Below are 26,789 nucleotides of genomic sequence, written 5' to 3'. Positions count from 1 at the left end.
ATATATATATACACACACACAGCTGAAAGGGTTATAGTTATATTTTCCTACAAAAACAGGAACTCGGAAGGTACTGAAATATTTTTCTTATAAAAATATGTCTGACTATACTGATTTACTGGATATAGACTCAGAGTTACTAACTGGAGTGTAGGTTCCATTCTCTTGGTCTGCTGCAGCTCCTGCTCAGGATCTCTGAACCCAGTGAAGGTGTAGTAGCTTTTATCCCACTTTATGGGTCTATGAAAAGATTCTCCTCCGTCAGGCCCACTTTGACATGTCCCAAAGCTTTTTTCATGTCTCTCCATGTGCTCCACAGGCAAACTGCAGGATGTCAGTACATTCATCACGGTACTCAAAATATCATTTGTGTGTAGAATGAAACTCACAGAACGGAAACCTGTAAAAGTTTTAAATAAATTAAAATGTAGAATTTTCAGTGTACACAGTAAAATGAATGTGAACAGTACCTGAAGAGACAATGTCTGGCTGCTTCTCAGTGCTCTCCTTAGTGTCCCTGATATAAAAGGTGAGCTTTATTGGCTGAACTAACTTTAAGCCAGGCTTCTGCAAATTTTCCATGTAGCCATTTAATTGCTTCAAAGAATTTTCATTCACTTCCTGGACAAAAAAAGCAGTTAAACAATTTTAGTTATAGCAAGATATCAAAATATGATTTGCTACAGACAGTGTACATCCCTACAAGAAACTATAGACACCCAGACTTAACCATTCAGACTTTGTTGCAGAACTGAGGTGCCAATAAGTGCGTGCGCACACACACACACACACACACACACACACACACACACACACACACACACACACACACACACACACACACACACACACACACACAGGGGCCCTGCCAGGATCTTGGGTCCCCTGACAAAAAATTTGTTTGCCCCCCCCGCACAGCTGCTGTTACAATTTTTTGAGTCTATCTAACCCATCAAAAGCGTCACAATTTTAAAGGTTGCATCTGCCTTGCTTTCTTTGGTTCAATACTGATAATTAGCACAATATTTATTGCTCATGAATTTAACATCCAACAGTCCACATCCAGTATGCAAGTAGGTTGTTTAAATGTTTTCTATTAGTTTTAGATACTGAAATGTCTCTCCCCATGTGCAACAGTCAAAAGCAACGTGCAACTACATATAGAGCAATCCAGACTTCTCAAAAAATGCCATGTAGTTGCATTTTATTCAAGCTGCAGTACATAACTTTAATAAAAAATATGTTTTCTCCATATTTGTTAAAGCTGTCACCATGTCGTAGCAGTTTGTTATGAGACAGTTAATCTGTGAAAACAATCAATCTCCTCCACCTGGTCCCTGAATTACTATTACTGATTAAAGTAATGCACCGTTCTGACCAAAACAACCAATCAGAACTAGTAGGACGCTCTTAGCACTAACAATTAGCCTCATTCACTCACTGCTAAATGTGCTAATGTTGGAGAAACAACTTATCATTACAGGAAACCATTTATCTGCCATCATTAGTTGCCTCCGTTGCCTTGTTTTTATGAGCTGAGGATGGTAAATAACGTGTGCTATGTTAACAGTCTTGTTACAGATTAGTTTTTATTTGAGTTAAAAGTCCTCATTAAGCCTAATCATGCCTCTTTCCAGCCCTTTTTCTACATTATTTAATTTATTTTTTGAGTGTAGGCCACAATTTTAGAGATGATTGTAATTATACCAAAAAGCTTATCTCTCTCTCTCTCTCTTTTTTTTTTTCATGATTCATAATTTTAAATTACGATATTAGATTAAAAGTGCATTTGCATTGGTAAGCCAATGGGCAGTCTGTTCACTTTGGGACCTAAAGTAAACCTCATGTTTGGGCTGAGTACTAATCAGTGGAATGATGTGGAAAAGGCAGAAGAAGGTTGCATTAATTATAACTTCCTTTAAGGAAAACGTCAAACCAGCAAAAGCAGGAGAATCTTCCTTTCATCTCTGGTTTTCAGTATTATCAGAGCTAAAAGTCTTGCAGTATCAAAGTATGTTGGCATTTTTTTGGGATCATGGAATAAGATGCAGTTCATTCACTTTTAGGCAAATTTAGATGTTTCTGTCAGATATATGTATGTATGTTCTCCAGTTTTGTTTTAGTAAATGTTTTATTTAACTTTTATTTTCCAGAGTTCTTAAAAAATCTAAAGATTTTTAAAGATTTTTAAATCTAAAAACAAAGATTGTTTTTACTGCTAAAAACAATCTTTGAAAATACAATATGATTAATTTTGTATTTGACAGGACTCCAAATTATTTTATTTTATGTCTATGAACAAAATATAAATAATTAAATTGTGGAGGGCCCCCTGTTGGTCAGGGCCCCTAGACATGTCTAGGGGCCCACGGTAAAGGGGCCCCTTTACCGTAACCCCTGCACACACATGCAGTCCCATGGGATGTTTGCATAATGAAAGTTTCAAACCGATCAGTAGACGGGGGTTTGTTATGTCAAATTTATGACAGAGCTATGATCTGAAAGGTACAAATGAAATAACAAGAATGAGTCCAAGTCCTAACTTTAAGTGCTTAGTAGCGAGATTTCACAAATAGATTATGTCTATCTTGAATGTTGTGGTGAGACAGTCTCTGCTGGTAAATAATGTATAGCTTGAATAAGCAATAAACAAGATGATAAAACAAGTTAATATTTTTATTTGTTATCAAGTTAATGTTTAATCTATTTAGGATTGGGACTTCTAAATTAATATATTTACAAATCAACAAATTATTCATCTTTTTAAGTATGCTAATTTGAAGATAACTTGCCCGTTCTCTGGGGAATTGACCAAAGAAGTCTGGATGAACAGCAAAATAAAATGGTCTGAGAGCGTTGACAGCCTCTGTCCAGCTCTGTCCAGCTGACAGAGCTCTCTGCTGGACTAGGAAAGCCATCGCCTGCTGCCTCTGTGACCTGAAACAAGACAAGACATAGATATTCATTTCAAGGGTCCTGCTTAGTCTGCCTCCTTATACAGAAATAAAATATGGCTTATTTCATGTGTGCAGTCAGTTTGGACAGTAATAGCAACCCTGAACAGGAGCATCTAGTTTACATACTTTAGATCAACATTAGATGATTTTTTTCCTTTGCTCTTTCTTCTTCTTTCCTTTGGTTTATTTTGTTTGTATTTCCATTTAATTCATGTAAAGCACTTTGAATTGCCTTGTTGCTGAAAATGTGCAATATAAATAAAATTACCTGACTTACCTACCTAATAGATGAGCTGTTTTTCTGCTTGAATGCTTACTTTAAATCAGGAACCCTATTCCCAAGTTTTTCAATTATTAGATGACTTCCTGCTCCAAAGCATTGGAATCAGATGGCTTCATTTCCACCTCACCGTCTCTTTAGGTTTTGCAGAGGCCCAATAATGAGCCATTCGTTTCAGGTGTGTTGAAGCAGTTTTAAAAGGTTTCAGAAATATGGCTCTCCAGGTTCCTCTGCTGTAGAACCTGACAGCAAGCTGAAAGGTAAATAATTCATTTGACTCAAGTGTGTTTCAACCATTTAAAAGTTAGAGGATATGGGGGCATACAGAATGAGTCGTTGTTTTTTCCCAGAGGCAGGGATGGAGCAGCAGGCTCCAACGCCCAGGACCAGTTGAGTCCCCCTAATCAGAGCAGGCTGAGCGGGCTCCTGTGGTGCTGCTTAGACCCAGCATTACCGGACCCCTCAATCCGACCAATGTCCTGTACCAGACTCTCACCCTACTACAAAGCCTCAAGTCTAAGTCTAAGGGCCACTCAAAGCACAGTCAATCTTCTTTTTTCATTACAGAAATGATTTGGCACAATATGGACTTGGTGAATTCTTATTTGACAGAAGATTTATGATTTCAAAATGTTGGCAAACTGAAATGTAGGGATTTATAAGGCTTACTGGTTGGCACATTCCATTAAGATAAAGATTCAACAACTTTTCTTCCAACCAGACAGGAAATCAGAGAAGATTTCAGGCCATCCAGACAGATACATTGGAAATCTTAGCCTAAAATAAAAAGTGGGGTGTGCTAAGAAGCTATTGAACACAATCTACAACAGAGACTGCAGTGATGCAATCTACAACTCTGTTGTTGTAGATGAATTTGCATACTGAGGTTTGGTATCATCTGTAAAGAAGAGACTTACAAAGATCAAATCCAGAAGGTGTGAGGCTTAGATACAATCATCAAGCAGGACATGCTTGATACACGCATATCTTCTTTACATTCTTTGTTAAATTAAATGTTATTGATATTGTATTGGTTTCATAAACAACTGTTTTAGGTTTTAGCAGCATGATTGTCAGGACACTTGCAAAGGAGATCTTTGATCTGAAATGTTTTTATCCTGGTTAAATAAAGTCGAAAGGAGAAGACCACATTAAATGTGAGTTCTAGTCCATTCTAGAATCTAGAATCTAAAACGGTCTATATAGAAATTAAAGTTGACCATAGATTTAGGGCATAATATGGGAATTTGTTTCAAAGGACCTTAATTTACAGGTGGGTCCAAAGCAAATTTTTATGTACAAAGCTCAGTGATGCATGTGAGGAGCGAAGGCTGGTCGTACGGCCTGACCACACAGATCAACTACTTTAGCTCAAATTACTGAAGAAATCAAATCTGGAGTATTTAACTGAGATAAAACTTTTTTTTTTTTTTTTACAAATTTGTTGTGACAGTGTAGTATGACGGATAAAAAATGAGCTCATGCACCTCGTCCCTGTGCTACCAGAAATGCCCCTCCCCCCATCCCTTGATCAAAAACCACCAATCAGAACCAGGAGGAGTCATTTGTCAATCACATTCGCATACTACCTGCTCAGTGTATTAATGGCAAAGAAACAACTTACCGTTACTGGGAAACTGTCACCGGTGGTCATACTAACCAGCTTAAGCATTCATAACAAGTTCCATTGTGGTGGACCAGCTGTAGCATAGCAGCGAGCAAGAGGGAAATTGTGGGCAGCAGATACACAGGCGTGATTGACAGCGCTAAGACCCAATTCCTGTCTCTGATTGGTTGTTTCTGACAGAGTAGTCTATTTCTGCAAATGACACCAGGACCATTTGCAGAATGGTCATCTGTCTCTACTTATCTGTATGAGACAGATGAGTATCTGTCTCATACTATACTGTCATAAAATAATGAAAATTTTGACAAATATGTAAAAAAAACTTTTTTTTTTTTTAAAGTTCCATATTACATCTTTAACATCATGCTAACATCAAGATGCCACAAACAACAGAATATCTTCAGGAATCTAATGGAGTCCATTTCTTAACAGGTCAACTGAAGCAGAAGGGTTGAAGCCAGGTGGTCATAATGGAATGACTGCTTGGTATACCTAGCTGCATATTTTGTAGAGAAGATGTTACATTTATACTACACATTTGGACATGGCAAGTCACCTGACTAATATATGCAACATATGTTTCAGTGATACATGCAGGGAGTCCTATAAAATAAGATGCTGACAGATTCCCAGAGTCTGGATTTTGAAACGAAGCTGATTTCCTGGAGAGAATCTAAAACCATACTAAGTATTACCTAGTGGTGCATCGCAGGAGGGCGCTCACAGACATCACTGATGGGCACAGATGAACTTGTAACCAGGTCATGAGTCCTGACTCAGAGTTATCTGCATCTGTCAAATGCCTGAAACAACATCCACAAGTGTCTCAAGATTTAACAGAAGATAGTGTTCAAAATCAACTGGACTTTAGATGAACTGGTGCCAACATCTGACTGAGAACTGTGTTTCGTAGGCCGAGCTTCTTTAGGATCCTACACCAAGAAACAAAAACTGCAGTTAGAATTTGACTTAATTTGACCACAAATAATTGCAGAATGCTGGCTAAATCTTTTACAATTATTGATATGTCATTTTAGGTAGGCTAGCATAAACATATGCGAAACAAATGCAAGAAAGTAAATGAAGAATTTATTTTCACACAATTGTTGGATGCAAATTCTACAGAAGTGGAATTCTGCAGAATTTGCAGAAGAATTCCACTTCTTTGCAGAATAAATTCTGTTCAGAATTTCTTCAGCAAATTAGGAATTCTTTTCAGAAGAATTGGCTGAACAGTATTACAGGTTTTCGTCCTGGCTGTGGAACACTGGGCCAGCTCTACACCCTCAGCAGGGTCCTAGAGGGTCCCTGGGAGTTCACCCAACCACTTTACATGGGCCTTGTGGACTTGGTTGAGAGTGGGGGGTACTCCAGGAGTATGGGGAACCAGGTCTTTCAATACAGGCTATTGAAACCAGTGTCACTGGCTGTAACACTGGCTGTAACCATTGTCAGAACTTGGTCCACATTGCCTGCAGTAAGGCTTGTTTCCAATGAGCGTTAGACTCCATTGGTTTCCATTGGACCCCCCTCTTCTGGGGGCTGGCATGAGCCCTCTTTTATCCCCCCTACTTTTTTCTGTATATCAAAATCGTGTTAATTTTCTATTATTTCTGATAGATTTTTACATCTTATTTTAAATGCTTGGAGGAAAGGACTGATAAATGCTAGCAGCATGCCTGCGGAAGCTTTGTTTGTGGACGAGTGTAATGCCAGGCTGGTATAGGTGAGGCACTCTGCCCCTCAAGTCAGAAGCAAACTGGACGACAAACGCGACACATTGTGGTGATTGCTGCTGCGCTTTTTCTATTTCTGGAAGTACCAATCATGGGAACAATATAATTCAAATGGTTACATTTATTTTAACAAACTAAACAAATTAAAAACAGATGTTTTGATGTCTTCCATTTTTCCTCCCATTCGCATGAGGTAAATATATCAGTACAGGAGATCTAGTTTTCTGCACGGTGATTTAATTTTGAATGAGTACAGTATAAATGATATCTACAGAACAAATATAGTCCAGAGATAGAGGAATATGGAGGAAGAAGTAGGGTGAGTCAGTGACAGTCTGAGCAGCATGTGCAACCCGCTGGATCTCATCTTTCATTTAAACATCTATGAACATTTTATTTAAAGGAATGCTATGCTGTTAAAATTTAGACAATAAAATTATTATTTTCTTCTTCAAGAAGAAATTGAATAATTAGTTTATTTGCAAATTTTAATGTATTTCTAGTATTGTATGAAATTATTTAAGTAGTTTAAAGAAAAATCTGCAGAACATGCCATTTTTGTTTTACCCGATTAACCTTTGGAATAATTAATAGACTAATAAATTACTAAAATAATTATGTGTTGCAACCCCAGCTGAACTGTAGCAAGAAAACAAAAAAATGACCAGAGCAAAACTATCAGTCCTTTTGACATTTAGTGGTCAATAGAGTGGCCTCACTATCTTCTAACTGACAACCTGCAGTTCTTCACCAGGCTGGCATGTCTCCAGAGGTACATGACCCACCCTTCAATGGCACATCATTCCAGATCATCTATGCCTGTTCTTCAAGCATGGACCTTAGGGCTTGCCACAGAGACTGAGATGTAGGCTCTGTGAGGGCCACTCCAGGTCATGGAGTTTTGTGTCCCTCAAATGTTGGACTTGGACACCTGCTTCATCTTTTGAAAGACCAGCCTCAGTCAAAAGTCAGACTTGTAGCAAATTTATTTAAGTTCTTTTTCAAAATGCTGACATTCTCTTATTTTTTTGCAATGATTCTATGAAGATGAACAAGGTTCCCAGGGACTGAAGCAGCAAAATAGACCCATAACATCATGCTCCCACTACCATGTTTAAAGGTGGGACCTGGGTATTTAGGGTTGAACGCCTCTCCCTTCCAAACAAAAGCAACATCCCTATGCTCATCAGTTTAGTCTCATCAGACCAAAGAACAGACTTCCAAAACACATCACCATGTTTTAAAGGAGCAGTATCATTTAAAATAAACTTTTTTTAGTTTTACATTATGTTATAATGTTATTCCCTCTTCAAAAACATACCAGGAATGTTGCCTCGATCCTTTCATACATGTATGAGAAATCATTTAATCTCCCATGGTAATTGTTCAGCTGTGCAAAACTCCTGGTTGGACCCAGACGTAGCTCCTCCTCAGAGCTGCAGCATCCCAGCTTCCACCTCACAGAGCCCTCCGCCGCAACTCCACCACTCAGCTCCTTCAGACTAGCCAGCAGCAGTTAGCAAACACCTAGTGGTTTCACCCTCATGATAAGGGTCTACTATAATCTTTTTGAAGTCCAGACTATTTTTTTTTCTTTTTGAATGATGAATTTGCTTCTTACCAGAAGTATCAGAGTAATGCCTTGTCCTGCCAACTATGTAAGGGTCAATGCTGATTGGATACTCAGGTGTGGTGTGAGTTACAAGGCTGAGATGTAGGCTGAAATAGATAGAAATAGTTAACTTGTTCAGGTAGTTTTAAAGCTAGTTGAACGGTCAGATTTACCTTGGAAGCAAAGAAAGCAGAGCACTGCTAATAACTGTGGCATTGTCATTTTTCAGTTTTCTTGTTATAATTAAGCACATCAGAAAAATCTACTTATGAAACTTTGTAGATTTTGTCTTTGTTCATTTAGAATCAATAAAAGTATGAACAGTTTTTATTATAATTGTTTCCACGAAAGTATTAAGTTTTGTGTGATTTCAAGGGGATTAATAATTCTGACCTTAACTGTATATACTAATTTGTATTTTTTTAAACTTTTATTATTAATTATTATTATTATTATTATTTTAGCACCCTTACTTTTTGAATGACTTCCAGCCAAAAGTTCAAAGCTGGCTGCATTTCTCCATTTCTGCTTTGAAATAACAACAAACTGAAAATATTAGGGTTTTGTTCATTTTGTCATTGTTGTAATGACTACGCCATTCTGGATTTTAGATTTCTCTTTCCAGGGTGTGCAACAGTTTTATCTCCCCTTTTGGAGGATTTATTTTAATGCTTCTGCCCATCTCTGTTTCCTGACATATTTCAGACTTTATGCTAGAGTTATGAGACCTCAAAAGTAAATAAACTAATCATACATTTTATTCTTTTTTGATAACACTTGGGTTGCAATCAGGCACAGCTGTAAGCACGGTTGCCTTGGAACAAGGAGGTCCTGGGTTTATATCCTAGCCCAGACCGTGCAAAGGGTCTTCCCACAGTCCAATACCATGCATGTCAGGTTTATTGATCACTCTGAATCACCCTGATGGTGAGGACGTCTCTGCTTCTCTCTGCTTTGCCCTGCGATGGACCAGCATCTCACCCATTCTGTCAGGAGCAGCCAGGCCTAACTTACTCTTACACAGATTTAGCAGGTCTATAAAAATGATGGCTGGATGATAACCATGTTGATGGGTGGAGTGGACACCTTCTACATCAATAACCATTCTACTTTTATAATAAAGGTTGAAAATATTAATTTTTATGCCATATATATCCTAATTTATTTAGAGACATTAATACCAGAGAACACCATGAGATTTATTGGAGGCAAAAACCGTTTTGCAATAATTAAACTAAAATATTAGTAGCCATTATTATTAAATACTAGTATTATTAGTAGCATGAGTAAACAAGAAACAAAAAAAAATATCTCAAACTAAAAAAAAAAAAAAAAAAGTTTTTAAATCCAATTTCACGAGTTTTCACGATAACGGTTTCACTAATGCCAAGCAGGTTTCTATAATGTTTGATTAGTAGATATAATCATTCTGTCCAGATATGACTACATAAAACTAGCTAACCCCTTTTAAAATAGTCTCAGGTCATAAAAAATAATTTAAAACTATAGACTAAATCTCTCTTAATGTGGTTTTATGCCATAAACGATCCTAAAATTGTTACTTTTCTAAGTCTTAAAGAATAGAATGAAGATTTAAAATATGGCTGATCGCAGATTTTTAAGTAGTGAAAATTCATTAAAGCGGAATATATTCAAACTGTTGCGAATAACTTCAGCGTCAAAAATGACACCAAAACCAAACGTAACCTTACAGACGGATCTGGATGAGCTGCACTTCGCCTCGGTTCAACAACGACGTCCTGCAAGTGAGTCATTTTTATCTGACATTATTTTCATTAGACGGTATTTTGAAAATGGGAAACATCCGTTTCGCTAACAGATTCTTGCCAGTTCATTTTAACCCCTGCTGACGTCAAACACCGACCTTAAACAGCCAGTCTTGTGACGTCAGTTATCACCTTAACTAGCCAAAACAAACCATTCAGCTCATTCAACAGTCAGCGGTTCCATACCTGAAAGTGTCAGCACCTACAAATCATGCCTTCATTTCTTCAGCCTTTCCTGTGTCTTTTAACTGTTGTTATAGATCATAAATACATCAGTAAGAGAGCATATCAAACTAAAAACCAACCCAACGTCTCCGTGAAGAACCTGCTTGTTGCTTTTCTTCTTCTTGGCGGATGGCAAACAACTTCATAGGTGCATACCGCCACCTGCTGTACAGGAGTATGTAATCACATGAACTGTAGTTTTAAAAAAAAAATCTTTATTGAGACACCGAATACAAAACAGTACATATGTAATATAGTAATGACGACCACCAATGGGCTACAAACATTGAGACCACTCTACATAATAACATTAAACAAATACATTACAAAGAGAGCACATAAAGTGCATGTTCTAATTGCTTTAGAATAACTTCTTAAGTAAATAAAAACTTATTTTACTAATGGAAAAAAAAGGTTTTCAAATCCAATTTCACGAGTAGGATAATACCATATCAACTTTATTTATAAAGCACTTTAAAACAACCACAGCTGATACAAAGTGCTGTACATTAAAACACAAAATAATAAAAAATAAAATAAAATAAAAACTTACAGTTTAAAAACAAAAATACACAATTTAAAACTAGATCCCGCTGGTGTTAAAAGCCAAGTAAAATAGATGAGTTTTAAGACRAGCTTTAAAAGTGGACAGTGAAGGGGCCTCTCTGACCTGCAAAGGCAGGTCGTTCCATAACTTTGGGCCCATGACAGAGAAGCCCTGTCCCCTCTGAGCTTCCTTCTGGATCTCTGTACCTCCAGGAGCAGCTGATCTGCTGACCTGAGAGACCGATAGGGTATGTAGGGGTGAAGAAGCTCAGAGYGGTAAGCCGGGGCAAGATTATGTAACGATTTAAAAACAAACATAAGAATTATAAAATRAATCCTAAAATATACAGGCAGCCAGTGAAGTGAGGCCAGGTCAGGGGTCACATGCTCCCTCTTTCCAGTTCCTGTTAAAAGTGGTGCAGCAGCATCTGAACCAGCTGCAGATGTGAGAGCAGCGACTGACTGACTCCCAGATAAAGTGCATTACAGTAATCCAACCGAGTCGAAATAAAAGCCTGGATCACTGTTTCAAAATGCTGCCTGGAAAGAAAAGATTTCACTGACGCCCATCGCCTTAAATGATAAAAGCTGGACTTAACCACGGCTCTGATTTGGCTGTCCAGTTTAAAATCACCTTAAAACCAAGATCTGTAATAACAGGTTTAAAATAAACCTCCAAGGGTCAAAGGTCAACAGAGGAGGACTCACAGGTGCCACTGGGTCCAAACACCACCACCTCTGTTTTCTTTTCATTAAAATTTAAAAAGTTCAAGGCCAACCAAGCTTTAATATCACCAAGACATGCCAGGAGATGTTTAAAGGAATATACATCCTTCTGCTTCAGGGGCAAATAAATGTGACAATCATCAGCATAACAATGAAATGAAATCCCATGTTTCCTAAGKATAGAACCCAGAGGCAGTAAATACAGAGAGAAAAGCAGAGGGCCCAGAATTGAGCCCTGCGGGACACCATAAGGCATTGAAGCAGCAGATGATTCAGAGTCACTAATTTTCACTGAAATAGTTCTCTCCTCCAGGTAAGACCTGAACCATTTAAGAACAGTGCCATCAATACYTACAAYRTGGTGTAATCKCRATATTAAAATGTCGTGGTCTACAGTATCAAAGGCAGCAGTTAGGTCAASTARRATCAGAACAACATGGTKACCAGAATCACATGCAAGAAGGATGTCATTAAAAACTCTTATTAAAGCAGATTCTGTGCTATGAAGAGTTTTAAAACATGACTGGAAAACCTCCAGAATGCCATAGTCATCTAAAAACTGTGTCAGCTGACAGTACACAAGTTTTTCTAAAACCTTAGAAAGAAAAGGCAGCTTAGAAATCGGCCGATAATTAGCTAGAACAGTCGGATCAAGGCCAGGTTTAAGTAATGGTTTCACTAATCCCAAGCAGGTTTATGTAATGTTTGATTAGTAGACATAATAATTCTGTCCAGATATGACCTGTCTATATTTTTTTAACTACATAAAACTAGGTAACCCCTTTTAAGATAGTCTCAAGTCATAAAAAATGATTTAAAACTATGGCCAACCCTGGTCCTCAAGGCACACTGTCCTACATGTTTCCCTGCTTTATTGTGCTTAATTCAATTTATTGCAGTTCAACAAACACCAGTCATCAGTCATCGATTGAAATCAGCTGGAATGAAGCAAGGAAATACAGTAGCTAAACCATGCAGGGCAGTGTGCCTTGAGGACCAGGGTTGGGAAATACGGTGGGAAACATCGTTGAACTAAAATATACTGCTCAAAAAAATAAAGGGAACACTTAAACAACACAATATAACTCCAAGTAAATCAAACTTCTGTGAAATCAAACTGTCCACTTAGGAATCAACACTGATTGACAGCGGGGGCCCTCGTCGGGTCAATCAGTGTTGTTTAAGTGTTCCCTTAATTTTTTTGAGCAGTGTATAAGGCACCATGGCAGGCAAGGTGTGAAAAGTCTTGCCCAAGGACACAAAGACAGAGGTGGGTGGAGCGGGGATCAAACCAGCAACCCACTGGTTGTGGTGAAAACTCCTACCACCGATTATTATTTGAGAATGTGTTGTTAGTCAACCCATATGTTTTTGCTCATTCATATCCTGTTCACCCAAACCTATTCTTTTTATACTTGGAGTATTCCCAGAAATCCTTTAGTTAGTTTCCTTTTTTAAAAGTTTTTTTTCTTCACTGCTTTTCAGTTTTATGTGATAAAATGTAGTTTTTACTCTCCTTGGCTCTAATAGATTCGTATTAGTCTCTACTAAAATAGCATTGATGGAAGTGGTCTTAATTGCTCTACATCCTCATTACGCCTTGCATTATACTCAACTAGCAATTTGTAATGTTGACTTTGCTGCTGCTCCGTGTGCCTTACATCCATACTCGAATGTTGTCCATGAATGGTGAATCTCTGCATTTGTCTCAAGACTCTCTCTGCTCAGGGTGCCTTGATCTCACATTCTACCAGCCCACTGCCAACCAGAACCCTCATGACTAAATTATTAATTAATCATTAAATTGTAGTTTGAACTACCATATGTTCCACACTATAAGGCACTGGATTATAAGGCGCACCTTCAATGAATGGTCTATTTTAAAACTTTTTTCATCCATAAGGCTGCAGTTACGTTATGCATCCACTAGATGGAGGTGCGAAAAATACGGTATTTCAGGTGTTGTTTGGAAATAATACCTCTAGTTTCAAGAAAATAATCTTTGTCACAGTGTGCAAACTGTAACAAATGAAGCTGTAAAATTAGCACTAATAGAAATATTATTTTATGCTCCTATATTTTCTTTACAGTAATATTTCTTAAGTATCAATGATTTTGTGTGTGAAAATGTGTGTATTATATGTTAAGCACATGGTTCTGTGCCTTTGTCTGAACCCGTGTGGTAAACGACTTGCGAGTGAATTGTGCTCAGTGACAGTGGGTAGGATTAGCACAGGAATAGTGTGGTGCTGCTGAAAGGCCAGTGCTTCAGTTATGTCATTGTGCTGTTCAGGCTCCACCATTTCTACCAGCAGCTTCTCTAAACACACAGCTGGGGCTCAGCTAATTGCTCACTCTTTGTTTTTGATGACTCCTGTTTACAGGTCCTCACCTGATAAGAACATGGAGAATAACCAAACATTTCTGTACTTTGCATATGGTAGCAACCTTCTAAAGGAGCGTCTCCAGCTCAAGAATCCCTCTGCAACAGTGTACTGCGTGGCAAGGCTCAAGGTATAGTGCTAAAGAAGTACCATCAGCATCTAGCTCCATATGTTGTAAAGTAAATCTGATCAATGGCTTTCATGTCTTTTTTAGGATTATAAATTGGTGTTTGGCAACTACAAAGGTCTAGCCAGTGACCGCTGGCATGGTGGTGTGGCCACCATAGAAGACAGCCCAGGGGACGAGGTGTGGGGTGTGGTGTGGCGGATGAGCATATCTGATCTAGAGTCACTAGACAAGTAAAACGTTAATTCATTTGCTTTGTTTTTCAATTTTGTCTGGACATGTTTGTATGCTTTCATATGAAACTTAAAAACATGTGCACTCTTGTGTGTGCACACATTCAGTCAAGAGAATGTGATGTTAGGTGCTTACCGACCTGTGGAATTATCAGTGAAGACAAAAGGTCAAGATATCAGCTGTCGCACCTACATAATGAACAGCTGTGTGTATGCCCGACCATCACCACAATATCTACAGGTAAGGTGTTTTTAAATCAATTTATGTTGGCTATCATGTAAATCCTGAAGGAGTTTCTATGCGCTTGAATTCAGTGGAAGTTGTCATTTTAACTCATGAAAAAGAAAGTTGGCATTTAGGTTCAGTGTTAAAATTCATAATTCATTTATATTAACTGCCCAGGTTTCATTTGTTAGTTTGAGATTTGCTTGTGAAAAGTTCAAAATCCTTGTCTTGTCTATTATTTCCTTATGACATTCAGTCTTAGTTCATGAGATGAAATTGTCCTAAAATATTCTTCAAGTACTTTTATATAACTAACGAATTTCAATTCAATCCGATCCTTTTTGGGTAACAATGTGACTACTAAATGTTGTTCAATTGAAAGAGCTCTCGTTGTCTCACCATTTCTAACTTTGGGACTGGTCACTGGATATTCATGTAGCAAAGATAAATTCTTTATGTCCACAACATAATGTAAAATGATACTTAAAACATATCTAATTCTTCATCATTAATGGCTCTAGAAGTCAATATTCATTGGAAAATATGAAATAATGTACCTTAAAAACTATGTGAAAGGAACCACAAACAACTCTATAGAAAATAACAATTAATAGGAAACTGTTGAGCCTGATGTCCAGACCACTAAAAAAAAATAATCCATCCACCTGTTGTCTTCCATTTGTCCAAGATTAGGTTGCAGGGGCAACAGACCCAAGAGGTATATTCCAGCCAAACCTTTCCCTGGTGACACTGAGGCTCATTAAGGGGCTTTTCAAGACATTGCCATGCCAGAAGAGACATCTACTCCCACCCAGCCTTGGGGTCTCCTCCCAGTGAGACAGCCTAGATAGTCTTCAAAGGGAAGAGCTTAAATGCTCTAACCCAGGGGGTGTCCACAGTGGGTCCTGGAGGCCCGGCATCCTGCATGTTTTAGTTCTCTCCCTGGTTTTACACACCTGCATCAAATGATGGCTCAATAAAGGCCTAAGCAGATCACTGACTTGCTGAGGAGGTTGTTACTACCACTAGGGACCCACTTTGGACACCCCTGCTCTAACCACTTCAACAGACTCATGTAGATCAGCAGCAGAAGCTCCACTATTCAGGTCTCATGACTTTAGGTCAGAGTTGGAATGTAGATGGAAGAGTGAATTAATAGCTTTGCTTTATCACAGCTCCTCCTGTACCACAACAAATCAGAGGAGCCCACATTACTGCAGATGAAGACGTCATTCATCTGTTCATCTCACTTCATCCTACAGTCATTCATTCTTCGCTTGAGGCAGATACTGACTGCAGGACTGTATCAGGATGGACCCTGGTTTATAATCATCAGTCCACTTGTCTCCTTAGCCTGATGACCTCTCACACTACTGGGGTCCACCAAATGATCCCCAGGTTGCTGTTGCATTGGGCACCAATAATCTTCTGGGCATAGCTCTTCTAAACTGCATTGTAAATAAAGTTACTGAACATAGTTTATTTGTATTCTCCAACCTCCTCTGGAACTTGAGATAAACACTTTTGGAGAAAAGTGAAAGAACTCATGGTACTATGGCTTCACCCAAATGTTTTCAGTTCACCCTCAACGCTCATTTGGGTTCATCATGTCCAGCAGACTCACGGTGGTCAGGAGACAGCTCTGTCCCTCTTCAAAATTGCACAGACAAATTTCAGAACATCTGAAGGCCACATCCATCCACTAGCATCACTCTATCAGGGTTCTTTTATTTTGAACAATCTACCCTAAGTTTGATAGATATTTGGTCAAATTAAAAATTTTTCATGTGTAGAACAATTGTTAGAAACCTAAATGTAGATCAGAAACAAAAAACCCACTAAAAACCAAAAACATAAAAAAAACTTGGCTTTGTGACCTGTCAGTCACTGGTTCTTTTCTTCTTTTACTATCTCACAATACACAAAGAGTTGACTAAATAATATTTTATTTTATAAATTATTATAACTTATTTATTTTTTTATTTATTGTGAAGGCTCTAGAATCCACCTAGAAACAATAAACCTATGTTTTAGCTCTATTTATTTTTCATTGTAAATGATCTCAAAGAGTTTGACAATCAGAACAATCTGCAGTTCACTGATCTGACAGCATGTTGTCCAGAATGCCAGACTGTTCTCAAAGCATGACGCTGCCATCACCCCTTTGTGTTTTATAATGCTTCATCAGTTTTTGATCTCTATTATTTTATGCTTGTTGTTGTGCATATAAATAAGGTAGTCGTCCTATTTGCATTCTCAGAGCTATATATTTAGTTGATCCACAATTTCTTTAGCTAAACTGTGGAATCAATTTGGAATGTACAAAGTTAAAACCATAGTTAAAAACAAAATCAAAAGATATGAAGAAATCATTTTGTATTATCATGTTTAGGACAAAACTATTATACTACAATTAGTATGAAATGAGAGTAATGTGATTTAACCCTAACTCTAAGTATTGAATAGCTGTTGTTTAGAAATAATCTGCCACCAGTTTAAATATTGACTGTTTTTTGTCATTAACATTAGGTGATTGTAATGGGAGCAGAGCAAAATGGTTTGCCAAAGGAGTACCAGGAGAAACTTAGAGGCATTAAGACCAACATGTATGACGGTCTCCTACCAATGATGGCTGAGCTGGAACAAGAAAGAACAAGAGTTAAAGAAAGAGCCAACCAATGATCTGATGTCTGGCAATACAAAGAAAAAGCTTGTCGTTAATTAAAATGAAAAAGTTAGAATTTATACTGAATATTATAGTCTGACATAATTTGAAAGAAATGAAAGACAGGTAACAAGAAACAATAACTAGAGTCCTACGTTTTTCTCTTTTGAAAATTCTGAATGACAAATGAAAGAATGAATGAAAGAATGAATGAATGAATGAATGAATGAATGAATGAATGAATGAATGAATGAATGAATGAATGAATGAATATGTCTCACCTTCAAAATAAGGATCTGTATATTAAAATTCAAAAATACTCCAAAATACTCCAAAATATTCCAAAGGGAAATTGAAGAGTTATTGTAGGTGGTGATGGCTGTTTGCAGGAAAGATCTCCTGTAGAGGTCTGTATTACAGTGAATCTGAAGAAGCCTCTGACTGAAGATGCTCTGCTTTCCCAAGAGTCTCATGAAGAGGATTGTCAGGGTTTTCCATAACTTTCTTGACCTTATAAAGAATCCTTCTTTGCCTCATCATCTCCAGAGGTTCCACAGTCGTCCCCAGAACAGAACCAGCGTTCTTTATCAGGTTGTTGAGCTTTTTATGTCCCTGGTTCTGATGCTGCTGGCCCAACAGATGACGGATGAAGAGATGATGCTCTCAACAACAGACTGATGGAAGATCTGCAGCATCTTGCTGCAAACCTTGAATGATCTTAGCTTCCTCAAGAAGTCCAGTCTGCTCCGTCTCTTCTTATAGATGCTTCACTGTTGCATCACCAGTCCAGACTGTTGTCCAGATGAAGACCGAGGTATTTATATTCCTCAACCACCTCCACTTCTTCTCCCATGATGGAAATGGGGTTTGATTTAATCATGTTTCTCCTAAAAACTACAATCATCTATTTTGTTGTGCTTACATTCAGGGTGAGATGATTGTTCCCTCACATCCTGCAAAGAAATAAACATAAACTGGAACTAAGGTCACCGACAGAAGAGCCAGTGGTAGTGGACGGCATCCACCAAACACAACAAAACAAAAAAAACAAAGAAACTGAAGGCACCAGACACTTGACAGCTCAAGTTCAGCAACCACAGCACACAGAAGAGTTAGACATCAGCAGTAGACCACCAGGACCACAATAAAACTATTATTGGACTTTCAAACCCCAAAGTAAATATAGCAAAAGGAAAATCAAATGGGCAGAGTGCAATATAATAATTCAACAAAATATACCAAATACAGCAGGTAAAAGAGCATCTTTAGAAATATGTTTACAATGAAAAAATAGCTAGTGTGAAGATAGAAGATGTTTCTAATCGTACTGAAAGTTGGAGCTCTCTCTGAACATCCTGCAGTAATGCACCCACTGGGACCCGGGACATCCCACCGCCTGAGGTCTGTGGGAATGCTCACTCTGATGGTGTTTACCAAAATCTGAAAACACACACACAATATGAATTTCCATTAATAAATATGCATCACCAACATGTAGTAATTCCATCACTGAAACAAGCTATTTGCCCTGTAGGGTTAGTTTTAAAAGCACTGCAGGGGAACACAGTCCAGAAAGACGGTTCTCCTGGTTCTGCCTCTCTCATCCTCTTTCTAAGATCTTAGGTTATTCTGAGATATCTCTATATATGCTGCTACAGGCTTACTGCTGCATCTCCAGAGATCAAACTGACCACTTTTTCTCACTTTCTTCTTATTCTACTACTCTCTAGATTGTGTTATTTGTTGTCATTTGACCTGTATCTTCAGGTTTTCTCTTAGCTGTTTTTCTTTCCATAGAAGCTCCATCTGGTCTAGTGTTCTAGAGCTTTGAAAGGGGACATTGACTGAGTTAATGCCACCATCAACTAACCATTTTTTCTCTCCTGTTATTAATATTTTACTTTTAATTAGCATAAAAAGGACACCTATAACATTTCTTTAGTTTCTTTTTGTGCTTCTGCTCTGGCCCCAATCAGGCGTGTCAGATGGCTGCTGGTTCTGGTTCTGCTGGAGGTTTCTTATTAAAGGAGGCTATTTCCTCTTCACTATTACTATATGCATGATATAAGGGACTCCTGCAAAGGCAGTGACACAACACAAGTGATTGTCTCTATGGTCTTCAATTATTGGACGCAAAGTATTTGTGAACAAATCCAGCTCAAATACAAAGATTGCCCCATATTGTGGCCATGGTAACACAACAATCAAACTATCAAGATGATTCTTTGCACTTTTACAAAGTAAACTCCCTAATTAAATCCTAAATGTATTTATTTTTTAATTTTATCTCTGCTGAATGAATTAAATACATTTAACAGTATTGTCCATCCATCCATCCATCTTCTTGACACCCTTGTCCCTCAGTGGGGTCAGGAGGGTTGCTGGTGCCTCTCCAGCTAACGTTCCGGGCGAGAGGCGGGGTCACCCTGGACAGGTCACCAGACTGTCAACACAGAGACACACAGGACAAACAACCATGCACACACACTCACACCTAGGGGCAATTTGGAGAGGCTAATTAACCTGACAGTCATGTTTTTGGACTGTGGGAGGAAACTGGAGTACCTGGAGAAAACCCACCATGCACAGGGAGAACATGGAGACTCCATTCAGAAAGACCGGGACCGGGAATCGAACCCAGAACCTTCTTGCTGCAAGGCAACAGCTCTTTAACAGTATTGTGATTCTCAATGAATAAATACTATAGTTTTAGATCTATGGTCTGTGTTACAATTCATATTCAATTTATATGAGCCCCTAAATGTCAGGAGGGGCCCAACCTGAGTTCTCTTTGCCTTGATATCTCAGTCTAACAATTCTAGAGCTCTGAGGTGCTAACATAGAAAAAATATGTTAGCAGCAACAGTTATGCTTTCACCCAGTAGATGGAGCTCACATGCTGTGGTAAATTAGTAATGCTTATTCAGTAATTCAAAAGTTTACTAGCTTTAATGTTGTTTTGTAAAGTCAGACATTTGCAATATGGTTAAAAGGAAATATTAAAGCTAAAGGGGCTCTGCAGCCAAGTTGATATGGAGATTAAACAGTCACATATTATTAGGTTTTAATTAGTACAATATCAGCATATGTGCTTATTTCATAACAAACTTCTTCTCTCCTCGAGTTTAAAAACTACAGTCTCAGATCAACTCAGGCCTCCAGATCAACTCAGGCCTCCAGATCAACTCAGGCCTCCAGCTCTGACAGCAGCAGAAACGACATCATCATACCTGTTGGGGAAAACCTAGATTCAATTGTTTTGCATTGTCCCCACATGATGACAATGATACAGTATGATCCAATTAAATATTAGATTCTCGATTAATATATAGCTATGTTGTTGTATGGTGTTTTAAGATCTTGTTCAGCGTGCCCCTTTTTAAATTTGAGCCCCTAGCCCTCCAAAGGTCTATGGACGTCCGTGGTGAAGCTATATCAATAAACTTAATAAAATTGAATAGTTTGATAGTTATATACAAACATTAACATTAACTTACCCTGCTGTATATGGGTCACCTTCTTTCCTTCAGCTGCAAGCGCTCTAAGGACTGGAATATCCTGTGGATGTTCTTCTTCTCTCCCCATTTGTTGTAGTTGCATCATTCCTCCCATTGCACCTTAGAATTTCAGAAGAATCCCAATCAGGGAAACAAACAGCAATAGCACAGAATCCACATCCTTCAAATCTCTCTCTTCTTCCATTGTCTCAAAAAGTGACCACATGTGCTTCGGCGTGGATTAAAGCTTCCTCCCACTGAAGGAGTTCTGCTCTGATAGTCGTTACTGACTCTGTGGAAACAAGTTCAGAGTAGAGGGTAGCTAGGCAGTGCAGTGTAGCTGAGCAGAGCTGGAACTGTCAATGGAAATGTAGAACCTCAAGCAGGGCTGTACTGCTGGAACCAATAGGAAAATTCAGCTGCTTAGGCTTCTTTTGACCAAAGCATCCAGCACTGAGATGGTTGTAGCCAAAAATATTGCAGAACTAAACAAATTTGCACAAAAATGTCATCATTTACACAGAAATAAATATAGAAACCTAAATCACCTATTTAGACAGTATCAGCCAAGAAAAAAATCGGAGTTAGTTACACCTTATAATTTTGAGGCCCTCATTGTTCGTTTACATTTGATGGCATCTGGGAGAAGGGATCAAGTTGGCTGAGCTTAGAAGCAACCTTTGATAACTGCCTAGTTTCTGCTGAGATGTAATTGTGATCAAACTGAGCTCAAACACAAAGAAAAGATCAGACTTATGGCATCTGTTGGTCAAACAGTAATCAAACATTAAAGATTATTCTTTGTATTTTTATAAAGTACACTTCAATCAATCAATCAATCAATCAAATTTTATTTGTATAGCACATTTCAGCAGCAAGGCATTTCAAAGTGCTTTACATAATTAAAATAAAAACAGAAATAAACAGTGAGAAAGAGAGAAATTTAAAAAGTAAAAATAAAAAAAAATAAAAAAACTCCCGTTGTCCTTTGCGGAATTTAACTAACTATAGAGGACTCCGCCGTCCTTTGCGGAATTTAACTATTTCATAGAAGACTCCGCCGTCCTTTAGCAGGGGACGCCGCCGTCCCACACAGAATTTAACTAACTTAGAGTTAGGGGAGTCTGCCCTCCCGCGGACTTTAACTGCTTTTATTGTACCTGACAGTGCCTAGGATTCTCAGGGTTTAACTTCTTACCAGAGGACGCCGCCGTCCCACACAGAATTTAACTAACTTAGAGTTAGGGGAGTCTGCCCTCCCGCGGACTTTAACTGCTTTTATTGTACCTGACASTKSCTAGGATTCTCAGGGTTTAACTTCTTACCAGAGGACGCCGCCGTCCCACACAGAATTTAACTAACTTAGAGTTAGGGGAGTCTGCCCTCCCGCGGACTTTAACTGGTTTTATTGTACCTGTCACTTGTCACTTCCTTTAAATTTTTATCAGTGTAAAATGTTTTTATTTATTTGCACTGAAAGCTTCAAATCAAATGTACCAATATTCTCCATCCTAATAAACAAATATACAATTTTTTATCTGTAATCTGTATTAAAATTCAAGCCTTCGTGGGAGGCCCCTGATGGTTTTGGGGCCCAAGCAGTATTTTGGTTTGCCTAAGCCTTGGGCCGGCTCTGTGTAAATGTATCTTGTTATATTTCATCAGCATAGAATTTGCTACTAAGTGCAACAGTTATGCTTTCACCCAGTAGATGGAGCTCACATGCTGTGGTAAATTAGTAATGCTTATTCAGTAATTCAAAAGTTTACTAGCTTTAATTAATGTTGTTTTGTAAAGTCAGACATTTGCAATATGGTTAAAAGGAAATATTAAAGCTAAAGGGGTTTGATAAATATATATGGTAAACACATTGTGATGGCACTCAAGATAGAGATGTCAAAGATTAAAAGATGTCATAATGTAAGGTAAAGATAATTCAATGAGGCAAATGGATAAAGGTAACATACTGCTTGAGTTACTAATGGTAATTTTATTTTGTGTACTTTGTAGTTCCTACAGTGTTTGAACCATCAGTTTGAGACACCTTTTCCCACCAGGGATGCTCCTCTTCTATGGATCATTTTAGTCATTGCTTAGATGTTTTTTCACCTCCAAAAATCAACTTTCTCTGAAAACAGTTTCTATACTTCTAAAACAATGACTTGGGCTTTCCATTAATCAAAGTACATTTTTACGAAAACCCCCCAAAAAACTTGTGACAGCGTCTGAGCTGTGAGATCAGGGACAAAAACTCTTTTCTGTGGGACAAAAGCAAAACACACCTGCTGTTGAGCAGCTGCATGATGCTGAGAGCTGTAGAGTTCTGCACTCCAGCAGAGCAGAAAACTAAAAGAGATTTATTTTCTTTTCATCAGCATTGCAATTTAAACACAGTGCTTTGAAGACAGAAAAAATGAGTACAATCAATTTGATTCTAAGAATTTGATAGATCCAATAAATTGCTGAGGTTTTTTTTATTAACAAAAATACAGAAGTATGGTACTTTTAATAAACATTTGTTCGTAAATTGTAACTAGGCTTAGTAAATTTGAGAAGAAAGGAGCATCATGTCATCTTCTTCTCAATCTGGTTGGACATAAATTACGTCCACCTGTATAAACTGTCAGACCCCGTCTTCTGAAATCCTATTGGCCAATCACCTCAGCCTTCCAGAGAGGGAAAGAATGACAACAAAGTTTTAACTTTCACATAAATACTGTTAACATTAAGAATTATTTATCAATAATGAAATGTCATGCAAACATGCACAAAATTTACAAGTCATCTAATTCTTCTCTTAGTTATTTTGACTTTGTTCCCATTGTCAACCAATCAAAACCCTGCTCTTACCAGCTCACATCCTATAAAAAGCTGCCACAAGACACACATACATGCCAACAACAGTCAAACATTTTAGCAGTACATTGGTACACAACAGAATGTTCACAAATCACCCAGTCATCTAATTCAATACAGAAAAGCTAGAGAAGAAATTTGTGCTTCTTAACTCAAGCTACAGAACAATTGTCATGGTTGTTAGGCAATGTAGGATCAGACTCTGAAATCTGACCTAAAGTATGCATGTCATTGTTTTTGTTCACTATCACTTAAAGAAAACATTATTGTGTTGTAGCATGCAGTCCACCTTCATAGTGATTCACACATTCCCCCCAGGCTCCTCCCTCCACACACAGTTTTTCATATGGAGAAGGCAATTATTTGGGACACAGCATGAAACTATCATTACACAACCAGCTGTGTCCATCTGAGCCTCTTCTCAGACAGGCAGAACATTTAAATACAAAGACACAAATTAGAAGTAGAGTCTACCAAATTTACTAATTGTTCATGCAATTAACCTAGCTAAGGTAAAAATGTATTGAAATTGCACTGTATTGAATGTGAAAATTAACTTTAAAGTCAAATGTCTTGCGAGAATCTTATGTGGCAGCAAGTTTTGTTTATTGCACGAGATCTGCAAACTGATGCAATTACTCTATTAATTACTCTACTCTTAGACAGCAAATTAATTCTCACATTGTCATATGACCATAAGCAGGAAACCCAGTTGTGTTTTGGTAATAAGAACATTTATAGGGGACCAGTGTCTTCTTGTGTGTCTTCCCTACAATGGAGTAAAAGGAAATAATTGTTTGCAAAGTTAACATTCCACCTTTCATATACCTGGTTAGGGTAATAACTTCAGATACAATTAATCAATTAATCACCTGTTGGAAGTACTAGGCACCAGACTACGGAGATAAAACAGTCTTATAATTCACAAATGCACAGATCAAGATTCACAAATGCACAGGATTCATAAATGCACAGAACACTTGTATTTTTTATGCAAACACAAATATCTCTTGATTTACATATGGATTTCATCCTGTGTGAATTTTGTGCATTTGTGAATCTTGATCTGTGCATTTCTGAATGATGAGATTGTTCTAGCTCCATACCAGAGAGATAAATATCTTCGACCAATTCAGTATGTCCTCTGGATATTGAGGTATATTGTTGCGACCAAAACTGACATAATAAGAAATAAAGGCATAAATATATATATTTAGTTTTTCCTTGTCCTTACACATGAGCTTCCGTAAAGAAATGTATATATTTTCTTTTTCATTTACCCTAAATGTGTTTGTGTCAAGAAAAGTAGATATTTTGTTTTGTCTTTTCCTTATAAGAGCTTTTCTTGTTTTGTCATTGCCTCCTCCATCGTTATGTTAATGAGGAGAGCTGCCTTCTATGTCCAGCTCCTCTACTATTGGTCAATAGAGCTTTGGACACCATATGGTGTGCCACATTGACTAGAAATCACAGTGTAATTGTTGTCCTAAACTGTATGTATGAGGAACATCCATTTTTATTCCATTTTAACTTTTTATTTTTGTTACTTTTTTTTCATTTAAATTTAGTATTTCTCTTCAATAGCTTCTAGGTCAAGTGACCTATTTAGTCAAGATAAGTGTGAAATTGTTATACCAGTCTGTACAGATGAGATACACCCATTTTAGATGTTTTAAATTTTTTTTTACCTTATTTTATATTTAGAAGAGGGAGGGACTCTCAACTGAACACTGCAGATGAAAATGTTCCAACGGAGCATCCACATCCACCTGAAAATGAACCGGTCCAAAACTGTGAAACGGACAATGAACAAAGAGAACAAGAACTGGAAAGAAACACTGAACAGGTTGAACTTGAAATCGAGGATTAGCAAGTACCAACTCAGGAGGGATTTCTCAGGGGATCTGCACGAGCAAGAAGACCACCTCAGACACTCACCTACAACACTATGGGCCAGCCTTCTTGCCAACAACAAGGGGCCATCGGTCATGTTGGACTGTGTGGGTTACAAGCTTCACCACTGTGGGTAATGCAACCTGTACAAGGACATTTTAATGCTCCTCATCAGACTGTACCTTATGCAACGACAGTGCCTTTTGCCACGCCTTATAATTTTGTATACTAAGATGTGTACACTGAAGGAAAAAGGTTCTTTTGTGAATTGTCATCACTGGCTTTTAAGTTGGGGAGCGTGTGGTACACCTAAAAATGCCACCACAGTATTTTGTTTTTTTTATAATTTTGAAATATTTTCATGTATAATTTATTCTATTTTCTAAAACAATTAACAAATTACATTTTATTTGCAGTTCGGCTTCTTTATCTGCCTACATTTATAGGCAGGTATACTTTTACCTGTAAAAGTAGAAAACACTGAACAGGAGTGTCTTCATTGCTTCCAGTCCATTTTGAGTCAAGTCTCCCGGATTTCAGTTACAAAGCGCCACGCACTAACTGAAGGAAATCACAGCGGTAATGGCGAAGTGGAACCTTTGTTTGGGGGGGCGTTGCTTCCAGGTTGGTTTTGGGATGGACTTCCGGTTTGCCTCAAACACAATCTGGATGCCAACAACAGCGCTTGGTCGTCATTGCTGACTTTTGTTTATCTACTCTTCAGGTCTGTATACGGTTAAAAGAAAAGACCAAAACTACCGTGTAAGATATTTACATCTTAATTGACCAGAATATGTCTTTTAGTTACAGTTTCTGTGCACCGTTTGGCCAGTTTTATCAGGCGAGGTTAACATTGGCTCGCTGTTAAATCTTAACGTCGTTTGACAAGTTCTATTGTTTGGTTTTAATAGTATTCATCTAAAATCAGTTACTAGATGCCGTAAAGCTTTGTGGCAGTTGATTGTCGTGTCTGGTGCACGGGCCGTGGTTATCTTCATCTGGGTGGGGGATGGAGGTGTGAGAGGGTGATGTGTGAGGTTCATTGTTGCCTGTGAGGGAAATACACCAAGTTCATGAAACCATGGCAATGTAAAACATTAAACACTGAAAGGTTTGTTTGTTGAATAAAAATAACGCAATCTGGATGTCAACAGCAGCGCTTGGTCGTCATTGCTGACTTTTGTTTATTTACGCTTCAGATTGTGTGTCATCACTATTTCAGCAGTCATGACACCCGGGACCTGTAACATATATAAACACTGTAAAAAAGAAAACGTAGATTTTACAGTAAAACGCTGGCAGCTGGGGTTGCCAAAATTCCATCGTAAAACAAAAAAGATTTTACCTGTAATTGATTTTTACAGTTGAATTTCGACAACTGCGGCTGTTGGCGTTTTACCGTAAAACAAAAC

General features: G+C 38.0%; 2 protein-coding genes and 1 long non-coding RNA gene across 19 annotated transcripts in view; 1 reads left to right on the top strand and 2 right to left on the bottom strand.

Annotated features, from left to right (window-relative positions):
• The window catches only part of tcaim (T cell activation inhibitor, mitochondrial), a 21,147-nt gene extending 10,783 nt beyond the window's left edge, over window positions 1-10,364 (bottom strand). For 3 of the 13 annotated variants that reach the window (XM_008432816.1, XM_008432823.1, XM_008432824.1), the window contains exons 1-5: window positions 10,186-10,318; window positions 5,560-5,667; window positions 2,793-2,937; window positions 471-621; window positions 145-400 (exon numbers count right to left, since the gene is read on the bottom strand). In XM_008432816.1, coding sequence (XP_008431038.1) covers window positions 145-400; window positions 471-621; window positions 2,793-2,937; window positions 5,560-5,630 — 623 coding nt within the window. In that variant the 5' untranslated portion in view covers window positions 5,631-5,667; window positions 10,186-10,318. The other 10 variants (XM_008432818.2, XM_017309616.1, XM_008432822.2 and 7 more) reach the window with 10 other exon arrangements.
• Window positions 9,910-17,218, top strand: ggctb (gamma-glutamylcyclotransferase b). Of its 5 annotated transcripts, XM_017309619.1 has the most exons (5): window positions 9,910-9,978; window positions 13,881-14,010; window positions 14,095-14,240; window positions 14,349-14,481; window positions 15,642-16,142. In XM_017309619.1, the coding sequence occupies exons 2-5, from the start codon at window positions 13,900-13,902 to the stop codon at window positions 15,822-15,824; spliced, it is 573 nt and encodes a 190-aa protein (XP_017165108.1). In that variant the 5' UTR covers window positions 9,910-9,978; window positions 13,881-13,899; the 3' UTR covers window positions 15,825-16,142. The 5 variants fall into 5 exon arrangements, with proteins under 5 accessions (XP_017165108.1, XP_008431033.1, XP_008431035.1 ...); XM_008432811.2 differs by lacking the exon at window positions 9,910-9,978 and having other exon boundaries at window positions 13,621-14,010; window positions 15,642-16,141; XM_008432813.2 differs by lacking the exons at window positions 9,910-9,978; window positions 15,642-16,142 and adding an exon at window positions 15,160-15,625 and having other exon boundaries at window positions 13,624-14,010.
• Window positions 17,219-20,135: 2,917 nt separating this feature from the next.
• LOC103478777 (uncharacterized) lies at window positions 20,136-25,254 on the bottom strand. Its single transcript, XR_535848.2, has 3 exons — window positions 25,173-25,254; window positions 20,629-20,748; window positions 20,136-20,361 (listed from the first exon to the last, which is right to left on the bottom strand). It is a non-coding gene; the product is annotated as an uncharacterized LOC103478777 (long non-coding RNA).
• Window positions 25,255-26,789: the final 1,535 nt, after the last annotated feature.

Source organism: Poecilia reticulata, linkage group LG16 (assembly GCF_000633615.1).
Source record: "Poecilia reticulata strain Guanapo linkage group LG16, Guppy_female_1.0+MT, whole genome shotgun sequence".
In the NCBI taxonomy this organism is placed as follows: Eukaryota; Metazoa; Chordata; class Actinopteri; order Cyprinodontiformes; family Poeciliidae; genus Poecilia; species Poecilia reticulata.
The sequence above is the reverse complement of the archived record's forward strand: the minus strand, read 5'-3'. Positions and strand labels throughout refer to the sequence as shown.

What these genes read in the sequence shown, in the direction of transcription:
- ggctb (XM_008432811.2), top strand. Translation starts at nt 13,771, where the DNA reads ATGTCATTGTGCTGTTCAGGCTCCACCATTTCTACCAGCAGCTTCTCT. An exon ending in ACTGCGTGGCAAGGCTCAAG is followed by an intron (nt 14,011 to 14,094) that starts GTATAGTGCTAA and finishes TGTCTTTTTTAG; the next exon opens with GATTATAAATTGGTGTTTGG. An exon ending in GATCTAGAGTCACTAGACAA is followed by an intron (nt 14,241 to 14,348) that starts GTAAAACGTTAA and finishes GCACACATTCAG; the next exon opens with TCAAGAGAATGTGATGTTAG.